Source organism: Oncorhynchus gorbuscha, linkage group LG12 (genome assembly GCF_021184085.1).
Source record: "Oncorhynchus gorbuscha isolate QuinsamMale2020 ecotype Even-year linkage group LG12, OgorEven_v1.0, whole genome shotgun sequence".
Classification (NCBI taxonomy): domain Eukaryota; kingdom Metazoa; phylum Chordata; class Actinopteri; order Salmoniformes; family Salmonidae; genus Oncorhynchus; species Oncorhynchus gorbuscha.
The window spans coordinates 30103222-30115760 of record NC_060184.1 but is presented as its reverse complement, the minus strand read 5'-3'; the positions used below and the strand labels follow the sequence as shown (position 1 = coordinate 30115760).

At 44.0% G+C, this 12539-nt stretch overlaps 1 protein-coding gene across 7 annotated transcripts in view; it reads right to left on the bottom strand.

Moving 5' to 3' along the window:
• Positions 1-12539, bottom strand: part of LOC123990855 (nesprin-2-like) — a 253676-nt gene that overhangs the window by 30579 nt on the left and 210558 nt on the right. For all 7 annotated transcript variants that reach the window (XM_046291782.1, XM_046291785.1, XM_046291783.1 and 4 more), the window contains 3 exons: positions 11290-11415; positions 6949-7104; positions 1119-1277 (listed from right to left, as the gene is read on the bottom strand). In XM_046291782.1, the coding sequence (XP_046147738.1) occupies positions 1119-1277; positions 6949-7104; positions 11290-11415 (441 nt within the window). The remainder of the gene's footprint in view (positions 1-1118; positions 1278-6948; positions 7105-11289; positions 11416-12539) is intronic.

Genomic DNA, 12539 nt, shown 5'->3' with positions numbered 1-12539 from the left:
ATTTTGTTCTTAACGTGTCTTGTTTTGAGGTGTTTTGACTGATGTCTATGATAACATGTCTAAAATTTATTAGCTAATCAACATCGTTAATGAAGTATTTGAGACACAAGTGCTCATTGTGCAACTTTATGTTTTCAATATACATTGGGAATGAAATATATTGTAGTTAACATGTTATCAACAATCTAAGCCAACCCTATCTGTTTTACCACATATTTGAGCATGCCTCGGTTTTGGGCTTAGCTATCAACCTCTCTACGTATATAGACTAAGCTTTGTCTGGGCATGATATAGCCAGCTAGCTAAGCTACAGTAACTGCATGCTTAGAATTGCATCATGGGAGATTAAATGCACCCTGGGAATCGTAGTATGCTGTAGACGAGCGCAATACAGAAGCTTCAAAATGACAAAAACAATGAATCGTGCAGTATGTCTAACAAAAATGATAAAACATCAAAATGTGTATCAAATCTTACAATAGTACATATATACTAAGCATGATAACTGTTTATAAATTGGCGGAATTGTCCTTTAATTGAACATTTTGTAGAGGTTGATACATTTTTCAGAAGGGAAAATCAAGTCTGAAATTTCAAAGTGGAAATTACAAACTTCAGAAGACTTTTTAGACCTCAAATCCACTACAAGTTTTACATTTCCTGCATTACAGGAAAGTTCTTCAGCAACAGGGTCATCAAATTAAGATCCTACATCTGTGTATAATTCTATGGACCCAGCATGGTCTGCAAGGTAAGGTAAACTGCGTATCCATTCCAAACATGCTTTGTTTCAGTTTGAGAAGACAGTTATTTTTTTCTTGAAAGAATGGGTTGTGACCAGGATTGTCGTGGAGCAAAAACACCCTCTATGTGCCTTTTTACATTGTCAAAAGCAATTACACAAAACTAAATTGGCAATGTTAGCATTTGTTTTTTACGTTGTCCCAAAAATGTTTGCCACTATGTCGCCAATTGTAAGTGACAATTTTATATGCGGTTTACATCGGAGGATATGTCCTAAAATGTGCACTGTACTCCAGTTACCTCTTACCTCATTCAGTTTCACCACACCTGAGGTTGTTTCCTAAAATGTGCACCATACCCCAGTTTCCTCCTACCTTCTTCAGTTTCTCCACCATCTCCTCGAGGCTGATGTCTCCGCTGTGCGACACCTTGTTCTCCATCTGGGTCAGCCAGTCGCACAGCTCCTTGTTCTTGTCGTTGAAGATGGTCCAGGCACTGAGCCGGTCGGCGATCTCCTGCCTGCGTAGGGATACCTGAGAAGAGAAGGGAGGGGGAGGGTGAGTATATGTTGCCCCATGTGAAACACTGGAATGTACCATGCATTCATGTATTAGGTTTCTTGACAGGGTGTCAAACTCAATTCCCAGTGCCTGCTGGATTCTGCACTTTGCAATTGAGTTCAAGGGAGCAACAGAAACCTATGTTAAGTGCGATCCTCGAGGACTGGATTTTGCTTGATAGACTAACAGGGGAAGGGATTGACAATCAGATATGGAAAAAAACATTGTGATGGGGGTCTTTCCTGGCCTGGTCCCAGATCTGTTTGTGCTTTCGCCTAATCATTTGCAAACATGGCATGACATTGAGGGAGTTGACATGATAGCACAAACAGACTGACACTCAAGCTAGCCCCTCCAGTCTGGAACTATATGCACACCTCAATTTTAATGAATCATTTTAGCCACTTTAACAGCATTAACTGAAAGTTAAGTTAAATAATACCCTCAGTAATGTTATTCTGATGAACAAAAAACAGATCTCAGGTCCAAAATGCTATATTTTGTCAAGTTACTTCAACACCCCAGGCCATAACAGAAAAACCTGAGAAGTTGGCCACATTTAACACAAAAACAGGCACTGTCAACTAACTACTCCTGCTCCTGCTACTCATGTCGTCGGTTAACTAACAACCGGTCTTGGAAACCATCATTATGCACACCATCATCATGCACACCTGGACTTCATCACCACTTTGAAACTTCCCCTTTATTTCATCCTACACGGGAGTAATGCTCCATGTTCGTTATTATTAAACTCAACAACTGCACCTGCTTCCTGACTCCCTGCATCTCTGTTACAGAATACTGCTTCAAAACATAGAAGCAACAGAAGAGGAAGACATCTACCAGATGATCGACGAACAGGGACTACTCCAACTCCACAATCAGCTGGTGCAACTGGGTGCGGCTATAGACGAGGTCCTCCGCGTCCTCCACTGCCTCGACACCACCCGAGAGGGTTCACCTCCAACTAGCGAAGGGCCTTCTACCAAGAATCGTCCCAGTGAGCCAGTCCCCCATCCTACACAGCAGTCCACCCTGGTCAGCGATGCCCAACTGTTCCTCCCGGACAAATATGACTGGACTCCATCCAAATGCTGTGACTTCCTACAGTGCTCCCTCTATTTCGCCGAAAGAGAGGTCCAAGGTTGCCACAGTAATTTCCCTGCTGCCCAGGGGTTGGTGCCCAGACCGCTGCGGAGTACACACTCATCTTCCAGACTGTGGCACCCTATTCCAAAGAGGACTGCTCAAGGAGGTCCAGACGGAGTTGGCATGCCGGGATGATAACCTTTCCTTGGACGCACACATCAATGGCCATCAGCCTGTACAACCTTCTTCGGGCACCAGCTCCTGGAGTGTCCGCTGCGTCCCAATCCAAAGTCCACTGGGGCAGAGGGCCGGCCCGGTGATAATTTGTCTCCCGGGGTAGGCGTGAGTATTTCTTCAGCATTTTCCGCCAAGCACTTCTTGGTTTCCATTTCACGGGTGGGCTGTCCCTACGGCTCTAGCGAACACCGGTGCCTCAAGGAAATTTATTGACCAGGCCCTTGTCTCCTCCCTGAACATTACCTTGTATCTGCTCTCCTCTCCTTTTCCAGTCCAAGCCTTAGATAAACTACCATTGGGATCCAGCACTATCACACACATCACAGCACCACTCGCCCTCACTGTGGGACCCTTGCACCGGGAAAGCCTTCCCTTCCTCATCACCAAAGCTCCTGTACACAAAATCATCCTCGGCCTCCCGTGGCTCCAACAGTATTACCCCACAATCTCCTGGTCGAGGATTAAAATCACTGCATGGGCACCCGGATATCAGAAGACCTGCTTACCCTTACCTTGTGGTTCCACGTCGGGTGAGAGTCCTGTGAATGCCCTCCACGCCACCATTCCATCCTCTCATATCATTGGCCCCGTGTTTTGTGATGTAAATGTGGACAGCCGCCATGCTCTGGAGAGGGAACCCGCGCCTGCTACCTGCCCTCCTGAGTGTATCTACGTCCTCACGGAGATGTGGGGTCAGTTCTTGACCTGGGAATACACATCCTTCGCCGCTGGACACGAAGGTATTACCCACACTATTTCATCCATCTCCGCAAAGTACTGGTGGCCTACGTCAGCACAGGACGTCACCCGTTAGGGGCACATATGGAGCATGAATTGACCTACAATCTCCCGGCACACTCCAGCAGGGAAACTCCTTCCCCTTCCCATTCCTCAACGGCCTTGGTCCCATCTGTCCATAGATTTTGTTACGGATCTCCCTCTGTCTAATGGTTTCACCACTATTACGGTTGTCGTGGACAGATTCTCTAAATCCTGCCATTTTTATCCCTCTGGTCTTCATACCCCGCTGAGGCACTATTCCAGCAGGTCTTCAGGGCACGATGGCTTTCCTGAGGACATCGTCTCCGAATGTGGCCCCCAATTCACGTCATGGGTATGGAAAGCCTTTTTGGAGAAGCTGTGGGTCACAGTAAGCCTCACTTCCAGGTACCGGCCTCAGTCTAACAGGTTTGAGAATTCCTCCATTGCATCACTCCTCCATTGGGCTGACTCCCTTACAGTGTGTTCTGGGATATCAGCCAGCCCTGGCGCCATGGACCCCGAGCCAGACCAAAACTCCTGCAGTGGATGAGTGGTTCAGGCACGCAGAAAAGTTTTGGAATGATGCCCTCGTGAGGCTCCAGCGCACCGTCAGAAGGAGCATGTGGATCGCCACCGCAGTTAGGGTCCTGTGTTCCATCTGGCTCTCCACCAGGAACCTCTCACTCTGCCTGCCCTGTAATAAGTCTGAGCCCCCGGTTTGTGGGGCCGTTCAAGGTCCTCTGGAGGATTAACGAGGTGACATATAGATTACAGCTCCCCCTAACTACCGGATCTCACCCTCTTTTCATGTTTCCCTCAGGCCGGTGATTTCTAGTCCCTTGGTGGATGCCACCCCCCATGACACCCCTCCTGACTCCCAACGTTGTGGGGGTCGGCTCCAGTACTTGGTGGACTGGGAGGGGTACGGTCCAGAGGAGCGGTGTTGGGTCCCGGTGGACGACATTCTAGATCCCAACATCATTCGAGATTTCCACCTTCTCCATCCGGACTGGCCCACTCAGAGCCCTCGGAGCCACCCTCCTGGCCCGGCGACGTCCGGCGGCTGGAGAAGTGTGTCAGGGGGTACTGTCACACCTACTCCCACTCTGGTGCGTGACGCCCCCGGTTTTCTAACCACCGGTCCTGGCAACCCGTCATTACGGACACCTGCACCCCATCATCATGAACGCAGAGCCTTTTTCACCACCTTGATTACTTCCCCTTTATTTAGCACTCTGTACCCTCACTCATCAGGCAGTATTGGTTCTGTTTTCATGTCCAGGTGCTTCTCTTGTTTTGTATCACTCCATGTTCATTATTATTAAGCTGAATACCTGCATCTCCGTTAAACTGTGAGTGAGGTTGAGTCTAAATTGAAAAGATAACAGCATACAACGCAGGTTTGTTGAAAGTAGCCCATGAATAATACCCTGACGTGCCAAAGGACTTTGAAAATGCCAATCCAACTGGATTGGTTTTGTATCACTATGCGAGCAAGGTTTTTAGTTGTATTCTCCAGCTCCCATGCTATCGATGCCTATCGGTAAGGGGGCTACTTCAAGAGTGCTTTTGGCTACTAATGCAAAATTGTACAGGCCCAAAAGTACTTGTGATAAAACCTCCCTGCTGTCTATTCCATTCCGTGAATAATCTAGTTCTACCAGAAGATATCACAAGTGGAAAGGCATGGTACAAATATCCTACAGTACATAGTCTTATTCCCATTAAAGCAGCTGAATGCAAGTTTGACCCAGTTATATAAAGTTGGCTTGTTCCAGAAGTGTGGACCTCTGACACATTTCATTGTAAATTGAAAAGCAACAAGGAAAATGAATTTCAGTGTACTTTGTGAATTGACTGAGTTTAAATGGAATTGATCCCAACCGTTGTGTGTACCAGTTCACTATAAGGCAATGCAAATGCAAGAACCCTGGTGGACTCCCCATAATCAAGTAAATTGAGTGAGGCCTCAAGACAGTCAAGCTTTTTTTTAACCTAAAATTAATATGGTCCATTTTCCTAATATGAGCTTAATGTGATAATTATATTCCCATTACTCCACAAAGGAGGGGATGCTGATTGTTTGAGGTCAAAGATCTTAACTGGCAGATATTGGTTCATTGGGTTGCCAATATTTCATTGTCTGTTCATTGTTTTGTTTTTCACAAGCGTGGCTCTTTCTCTCACTTAACTTACCATTGAGGCTTAAAATTCTTAATATTCCATTAGGAGCGGTTTCTATTGTGACCTGTCATACCCTGTGAGGAGTTGCGTTGCCACCACAACAATAGGGGACAGCGGCTGTCTCCTGAAACACAGGCAGGCCACAGCCCTGGCTGGCCATCTGTCCCTCAGCCATTCCAGTGACTGGCTCCACCTGCAACCTGTTAGCCTTCTGGGGACGGCGCCATGTGTTGTGGGGACACTGTCATATAAGGGCTCCATTGTGGTTCTATGAAGCATACAAGCATGTATGTAATACATGCTAAAGTGGAGACACGGAAATTGATCTCAAAATGTTTACTGTTTTTTTTTCTGATGACTAACAGGCATTTATACAAAAATGCTCTGTTTGTTTTTGATTTAAAGGGAGATGTAACTGTAGCTTGGATTACTGACCTCTGCTCAGCTAAAGAGCTAAACACCTCCATTCACCATTATTAAAACTAGTCTGCATGGGAATTTAACTTAGTTAGTAACAGTAACAAATTCAGTTACAAACTCCAACAGAGGCATTCAAATCACTCACGTGCTGCGATCATTTCGTCTTACAGTCAGTAATAGACAAATTCAGTTACAAACCCCAACAGAACTATGAATGACCGTTTGACCACAGCGTTCAAAACGCCCATGTGCTTGTATCAGGACCCAATTAGGTCTCAAAACAATCAAACTAAATCCTGCCCCCCCCACAAAAAAACAGTAAATCTTTCTCTCACTGACAAAGATGTACTGTACATCATTAGTAAAATATTATACCACATGAGAGCACAAATACTAATGTCTCTTACAGAGGGATTCAGAACCTCAACCCCTGAAACACAGTATGTGCAAATAACTATTGAGGAGATATTAAAAGGGCACACTGGAAATATCAAATGTTCAACACTATCTAATGTCAAACTCTTAAATCTTAATCAGAAATAGAAACACTACATTTTCAAATAATATTTTGGGGAAATGCAAGTATCAAATGTATTTTTGCTGCCCAGTAGTGGCACCCCATTCAGTCACTTGTCAGTTTTTCCCTCCATTCCATGCTGCTCCTATTCTCTTGTTGCACTGCCATGAATGAGTGTGTTTTGTGTGTGTCTCCACTCGCTGGACACACATTCACCGGTCAAAGCACCAGTAGTGGAGGAGCCTTTTGTGTGGCCAGAACATAGCTAGTGACTACTCTATTTTATATCTCTACCTTCCCTCCCTCTCATCCACTTTCACTCTCTCAAATAAAATCAGTCTTCCTCTCTCTCTAACACACACACTGACAGACCGACATCTTACTTCTCTTTCCCTATATCTCTCTCTCTCTCTCCATCCATGCCCCTCTCACCTTTAGACAGAGTTCCTCCCACTGGCAGTGCAGCTGCTCCACCTGTCCTTGTAGTAGGGTAGCATCCCCGGCCAAGATGTACTGGGACAGATCCGTCTTCATGGTGGACAACTCCTTCACTCCACCAGCCCACAACTCCAGAGAGGCCTCGTTCTCCTGCATAACACACACACGTACACAACACACACACCACTGACCGGTCAGGCACCCCGGTGCTGTATTAAGTGCATACTAGTCGGGTACATGTGTGTTTCTCTCTCTCAGTCTCTGTATGTGTGTCTCTCTCTCTTTCTCTCAAGGATTATGGAAGGGGGGAGGGGAGCAAGGGGATAACTGGGAGGGGAGAAGAGGGAAGTGAAGGGGGGAAGGGGGAGAGGGGGGAAAGGGGGAAACAGGGAGGAGTGTAGGAAACTCATAATAGTGGGACTCAGTGGGTGGCAGGATAATGGGAGCCCCCAAAACCCGTTGGTAACTCTGGCCCCTCTGTGAGTGCCTGAAAAAAATCAATTCACCTCAATCAATTCACTTTCCCCCAGTCAAATTCAAACTCAAACAACTTTTACTGGCATGACAAGAGTGATACCCAACACAGCAATGATTTTCCATAGCTGCAGTGATGAAATTACAAACCCAAACAAGCAAATGTGTGTGCTAAGAAAGCCAAAGAAGGTGTATTAGAGACAAGAAAAAAATACCATGTCTCTCCTCGTATCTTAGTGCGTGTCCCAAATGGGGCCCATCTCCTTATATAATGCAGTACTGTTGACCAGAGCCTTATGGACCCTGGTCAAAAGTAATACATTATAGGGTATAGTGTGCCATTTGGGATGTGACTAAACACTTATTTACCCTTTTTCCCTCCTTTTCCTACATTGTTTTCTCTTTCTTTTTTTCCCTTGCCTTATTATGTAAAGTGTGTTGAGACCCATGGACAATGCACTTTAAATAAACCTGATTGCACTTGATTTGACTATCTTTGCCACTGTTATCCTCATTCTTCACAATAGAAGTACCTCTCCAATGAGACCTTGATTAACAGCCGCCCACAAAATGAGATTAAAACCAGTTATGCATTAGGGGGCGCTATTACATTTTTTGGATGAAAAACGTTCCCGTTTTAAACAAGATATTTTGTCATGAAAAGATGCTCGACTATGCATATAATTGACAGCTTTGGAAAGAAAACACTGACGTTTCCAAAACTGCAAAGATATTGTCTGTGAGTGCCACAGAACTGATGTTACAGGCGAAACCCAGATAAAAATCCAATCAGGAAGTGCCGCATTTTTTAAAACCGCCTCATGCCAATGACTCCTTATATGGCTGTGAATGAGCCACGAATGAGCTTATGTTTTCCACGTATTCCCCAAGGTGTCAAATAAAATAAAATGTTATTTGTCACATACATATGGTTAGCAGATGTTAATGCGAGTGTTTTGAAATGCTTGTGCTTCTAGTTCCGACAATGCAGTAATAACCAACAAGTAATCTAGCTAACAATTCCAAAACTACTACCTTATAGACACAAGTGTAAGGGGATAAGAATATGTACATAAAGATATATGAGTGAGTGATGGTACAGAGTGGCATAGGAAAGATACAGTAGATGGTATTGAGTGCAGTATATACATGTGAGATGAGTATGTAAACAAAGTGGCATAGTTAATGTGGCTAGTGATACATGTATTACATAAAGATGCAGTAGATGATATAGAGTACAGTATATACATATACATATGAGATGAATAATGTAGGGTATGTAAACATTATATTAGGTAGCATTGTTTAAAGTGGCTAGTGATATGTTTTACATCATTTCCCATCAATTCCCAATATTAAAGTGGCTGGAATTGAGTCAGTGTGTTGGCAGCAGCCACTCAATGTTAGTGGTGGCAGTTTAACAGTCTGATGGCCGTGAGATAGAAGCTGTTTTTCAGTCTCTCGGTCCCAGCTTTGATGCACCTGTACTGACCTCGCCTTCTGGATGATAGCGGGGTGAACAGGCAGTGGCTTCGGGTGGTTGTTGTCCTTGATGATCTTTATGGCCTTCCTGTGACATCGGGTGGTGTAGGTGTCCTGGAGGGCAGGTAGTTTGCCCCCGGTGATGTGTTGTGCAGACCTCACTACCCTCTGGAGAGCCTTACAGTGTCTACAGCATTGTGTCTACAGCATACAGCTTTTTACGCATTTCCATTGAAGAATAGCCGTAAGGGACCATATATAGCAAGTGGTCACATGGTGTCTCCCGCAGAAAATCTTGCATAAAATACTGAGTTAGCCATTTTTTAAATCGCTTCTTATGAGAAACCAATTGCCTCGACGGATATATTATCGAATATATATGTTAAAAACATCTTGAGGATGGATCCAAAACAACGTTTGCCGTGTTTCTGTCAATATGATGGAGTTAATTTAAAAAAAAGTTTGGTGTTGTATAGGTAGCATTTTCCGGTCGATTTCTCAGCTAAGCATGATGAACAAACGGGAGCTATTTCTCCTACAAAAATAATATTTTTTGAAAAAAAGGAACATTTGCTATCTAACTGGGAATCTCCTGAGTGAAAGCATCCGAAGTTCTTCAAAGGTAAATTATTTAATTTGGTTGCTTTTCTTATTTTCGTGAAAATGTTGCCTGCTGCCAGCAGAGCCTAGCATAGCATTATGCCATGATAATCTTACACAAATGCTTGTCTAGCGTTGGCTGTAACGCATATTTTGAAAATCTGAGATGACAGTGTTGTTAACAAAAGGCTAAGCTTATGTTTGAATATATTTATTTAATTTCATTTGAGATTTTCATGAATAGGAAAAGTTTCTAGGGGTATTTATGTCCGCTGCGTTATGCTAATTCGTTTGAGGCTAAGATTACGATCCCGGATCCGGGATTGCTCGTCGCAAGAGAAGGGTTAGTTCACTCAAAAACTATATTTTAGTGTTTTGTTCATTAGTGCACTGTTAATATAATCCCAAAACGTTGTGCAGGTTTCATATGATGCGAAAAACTCTGTTCTGAAAGTACTCTACCTTGAAAACTTGACTGCAGACATGCACATTTTCGTAGATTGTATTAATAGTGGACGAATGAGCAAAATATTAAATATATTTTTGAGTGAACTATCCTTTTGTCAGGTCTGAGGTGCTGCTATTCCGCAGAATTGAAATAAAACAGTATTACATTATATCTAGATGTTTGATTTTATCATTATCAATGTCTTGGCAATTTCTATGTCAGTAAGCACATTTCCATTCACAGTTTTTATACGAGTAAAGTCATACCGTATAAAAAATTATGACAGCTGTGATGTAAACAGAAAGTTTCGGTACAATTTCATGAATACCGACAGATCATTTGCGATCAGTGGGATCTTTTTGTATCGATAAAATGTATTATGCAAGAAATGTCGGTGGAAACGCCTTTATGAGTCACCCGATGATATGGTGTGTGGTCCAACCACGACAACTTAGAAACCATGCAGTTTTAGGCTACAGATGACATAAATGATGATGAACTTCACAGGGTGGTGAAAGCGCAAGGTGATGAGCTTGATGCTCCTTTCAAATAAATATTGAGGGTCTTATTATGGAAAAATGATGACCGATGACAAATAAATATATTATCGCTCTTGTACATAATAGGCTAATCTCATCATGTATAGCCTACCCGCACAGTATCTGTTGTTGGCTAGAGCACACATGTCATGACCAAAGTAGTCACATACATTTGCTATTTAACGCAACAGTTTTGGTGACAAAACTATCACTCTATGAAAGTTACATGAAAAATACATTTTATTTGTGTGCACTACCTCATCACACCCTGATCGCACCAATTCCGTTTGGTGTAAACACACCTCTGGTGGGTAAATACGCATATTTTCTTTATGCTGATTTTAGATTATTCGCATAAAAATTGGTCGCGAATTGGTTGGAAACCTAGCTAGTGTTACTCACCTAATGACTTACCTCAAGTGTTACCTTCTAAGCTAACAGCACAGAGAGGTTAAAATCCACCCACACAGAGAGATACTAATATACACAGCTCAATATCACAAAGTGGGATGCACACACACACACGCAGTTGCACGTAAGCACACACAGACACACACTTGCACGCACGCACGCACGCACGCACGCACGCACGCACGCACGCACGCACGCACGCACGCACGCACGCACGCACGCACGCACGCACGCACGCACGCACGCACGCACGCACGCACGCACGCACGCACACACACACACACACACACACACACACACACACACACACACACACACACACACACACACACACACACACACACACACACACACACAGATCCAGATCAAGAAGGTAGTCACCTCTGTGAGCTTCGCTTCACCCTGTAGCTCCTCCAGCCTCTCTGGCAGCGGTTGCTTCAGCCTGTCCCTGAGCTCGTCCAGTTCGTGTGCGCTGTCGACTAGTCTGACTTGAAAGTGGCCCCAATTCTACAAGATATAGAGAAGGTAAATTCAACAATCTCATTGACAGTATTAGTTTACAGTCCAGTTCAGCAAAAAACAAATTGAATAGCGTGACTTAGGTAAATTATATTATTCTATGGGCAAAAAGGGTTCCCAGAAATAGACAGGTCACACCTCTCCACATCCACAATCAAAAGTTTCAAATGCATTTTCTGAATATACCACTAAGACACAAATGTTACCCCAACTCTAATCAAATATTCAGTCACACATTTGAGTGGGAGATTGGTGTGGATTTCCCTTTCTATAATGACAATTACCTATCTCTATTTCAGACATTGTCTTAGCCTGATTCCACTATTGTGCTCGTGTCATGGCCTGGTCGGTTTCACCTGTTCCTGTGATTGTCTCCCCCCCTCCAGGTGTCGCTTATTTTCCCCAGTGTATTTATCCCTGTGTTTCCTGTCTCTCTGTGTCAGTTCATCTTGTATGCTTAGTCAAGTCAACCAGCGTGTTTTTCCTGTACTCCTTTTCTATTCGTTTTTATAGTCTTCTCGGTTCTGACCCCTGTACCTATTGGACTCTGATCTGGTTTTGACGTTTTGCCTGTACACGACCATTCTCTTGCCTACCCCTTTTTGGATTAATAAACATTGTAAAACTCCAACCATCTGCCTCCTGTGTCTGCATCTGGGTCTCGCCTTGATAGCTTGGGGATTTCCCATTCACCGGGGCTGACATAAAGTCTTTGACTTGGCCTCCTAAATCTGCCTCCTGTGTCTGTATCTGGGTCTTGCCTATATTGCATGGGGATTTCCCATTCACCGGGGCTGACATAAACTCTTTGACTTGGCCTCCTGAATACCTATTTAGTGCACTACTTTTGACCAGGACCCATAGGGCTCTGGTAAAAAGTATAATGCCTTCAAAAAGTATTCATACCCCTTGACATATTCCATATTTTGTTGTGTTACAGCCTGAAATCAATTACACATGCAAAGTGTAAACATGTTTTTAGAAATGTTTGCTAATTTGTGGAAAATGAAAATGTCACAGCAGTCCGTGACCGGGAGTCCCATGAGGCGGCGCACAATTGTCCCAGGTTCGTCCGGGTTAGGGGATGGTTTGGCCGGCCCGGGATTTCCTTG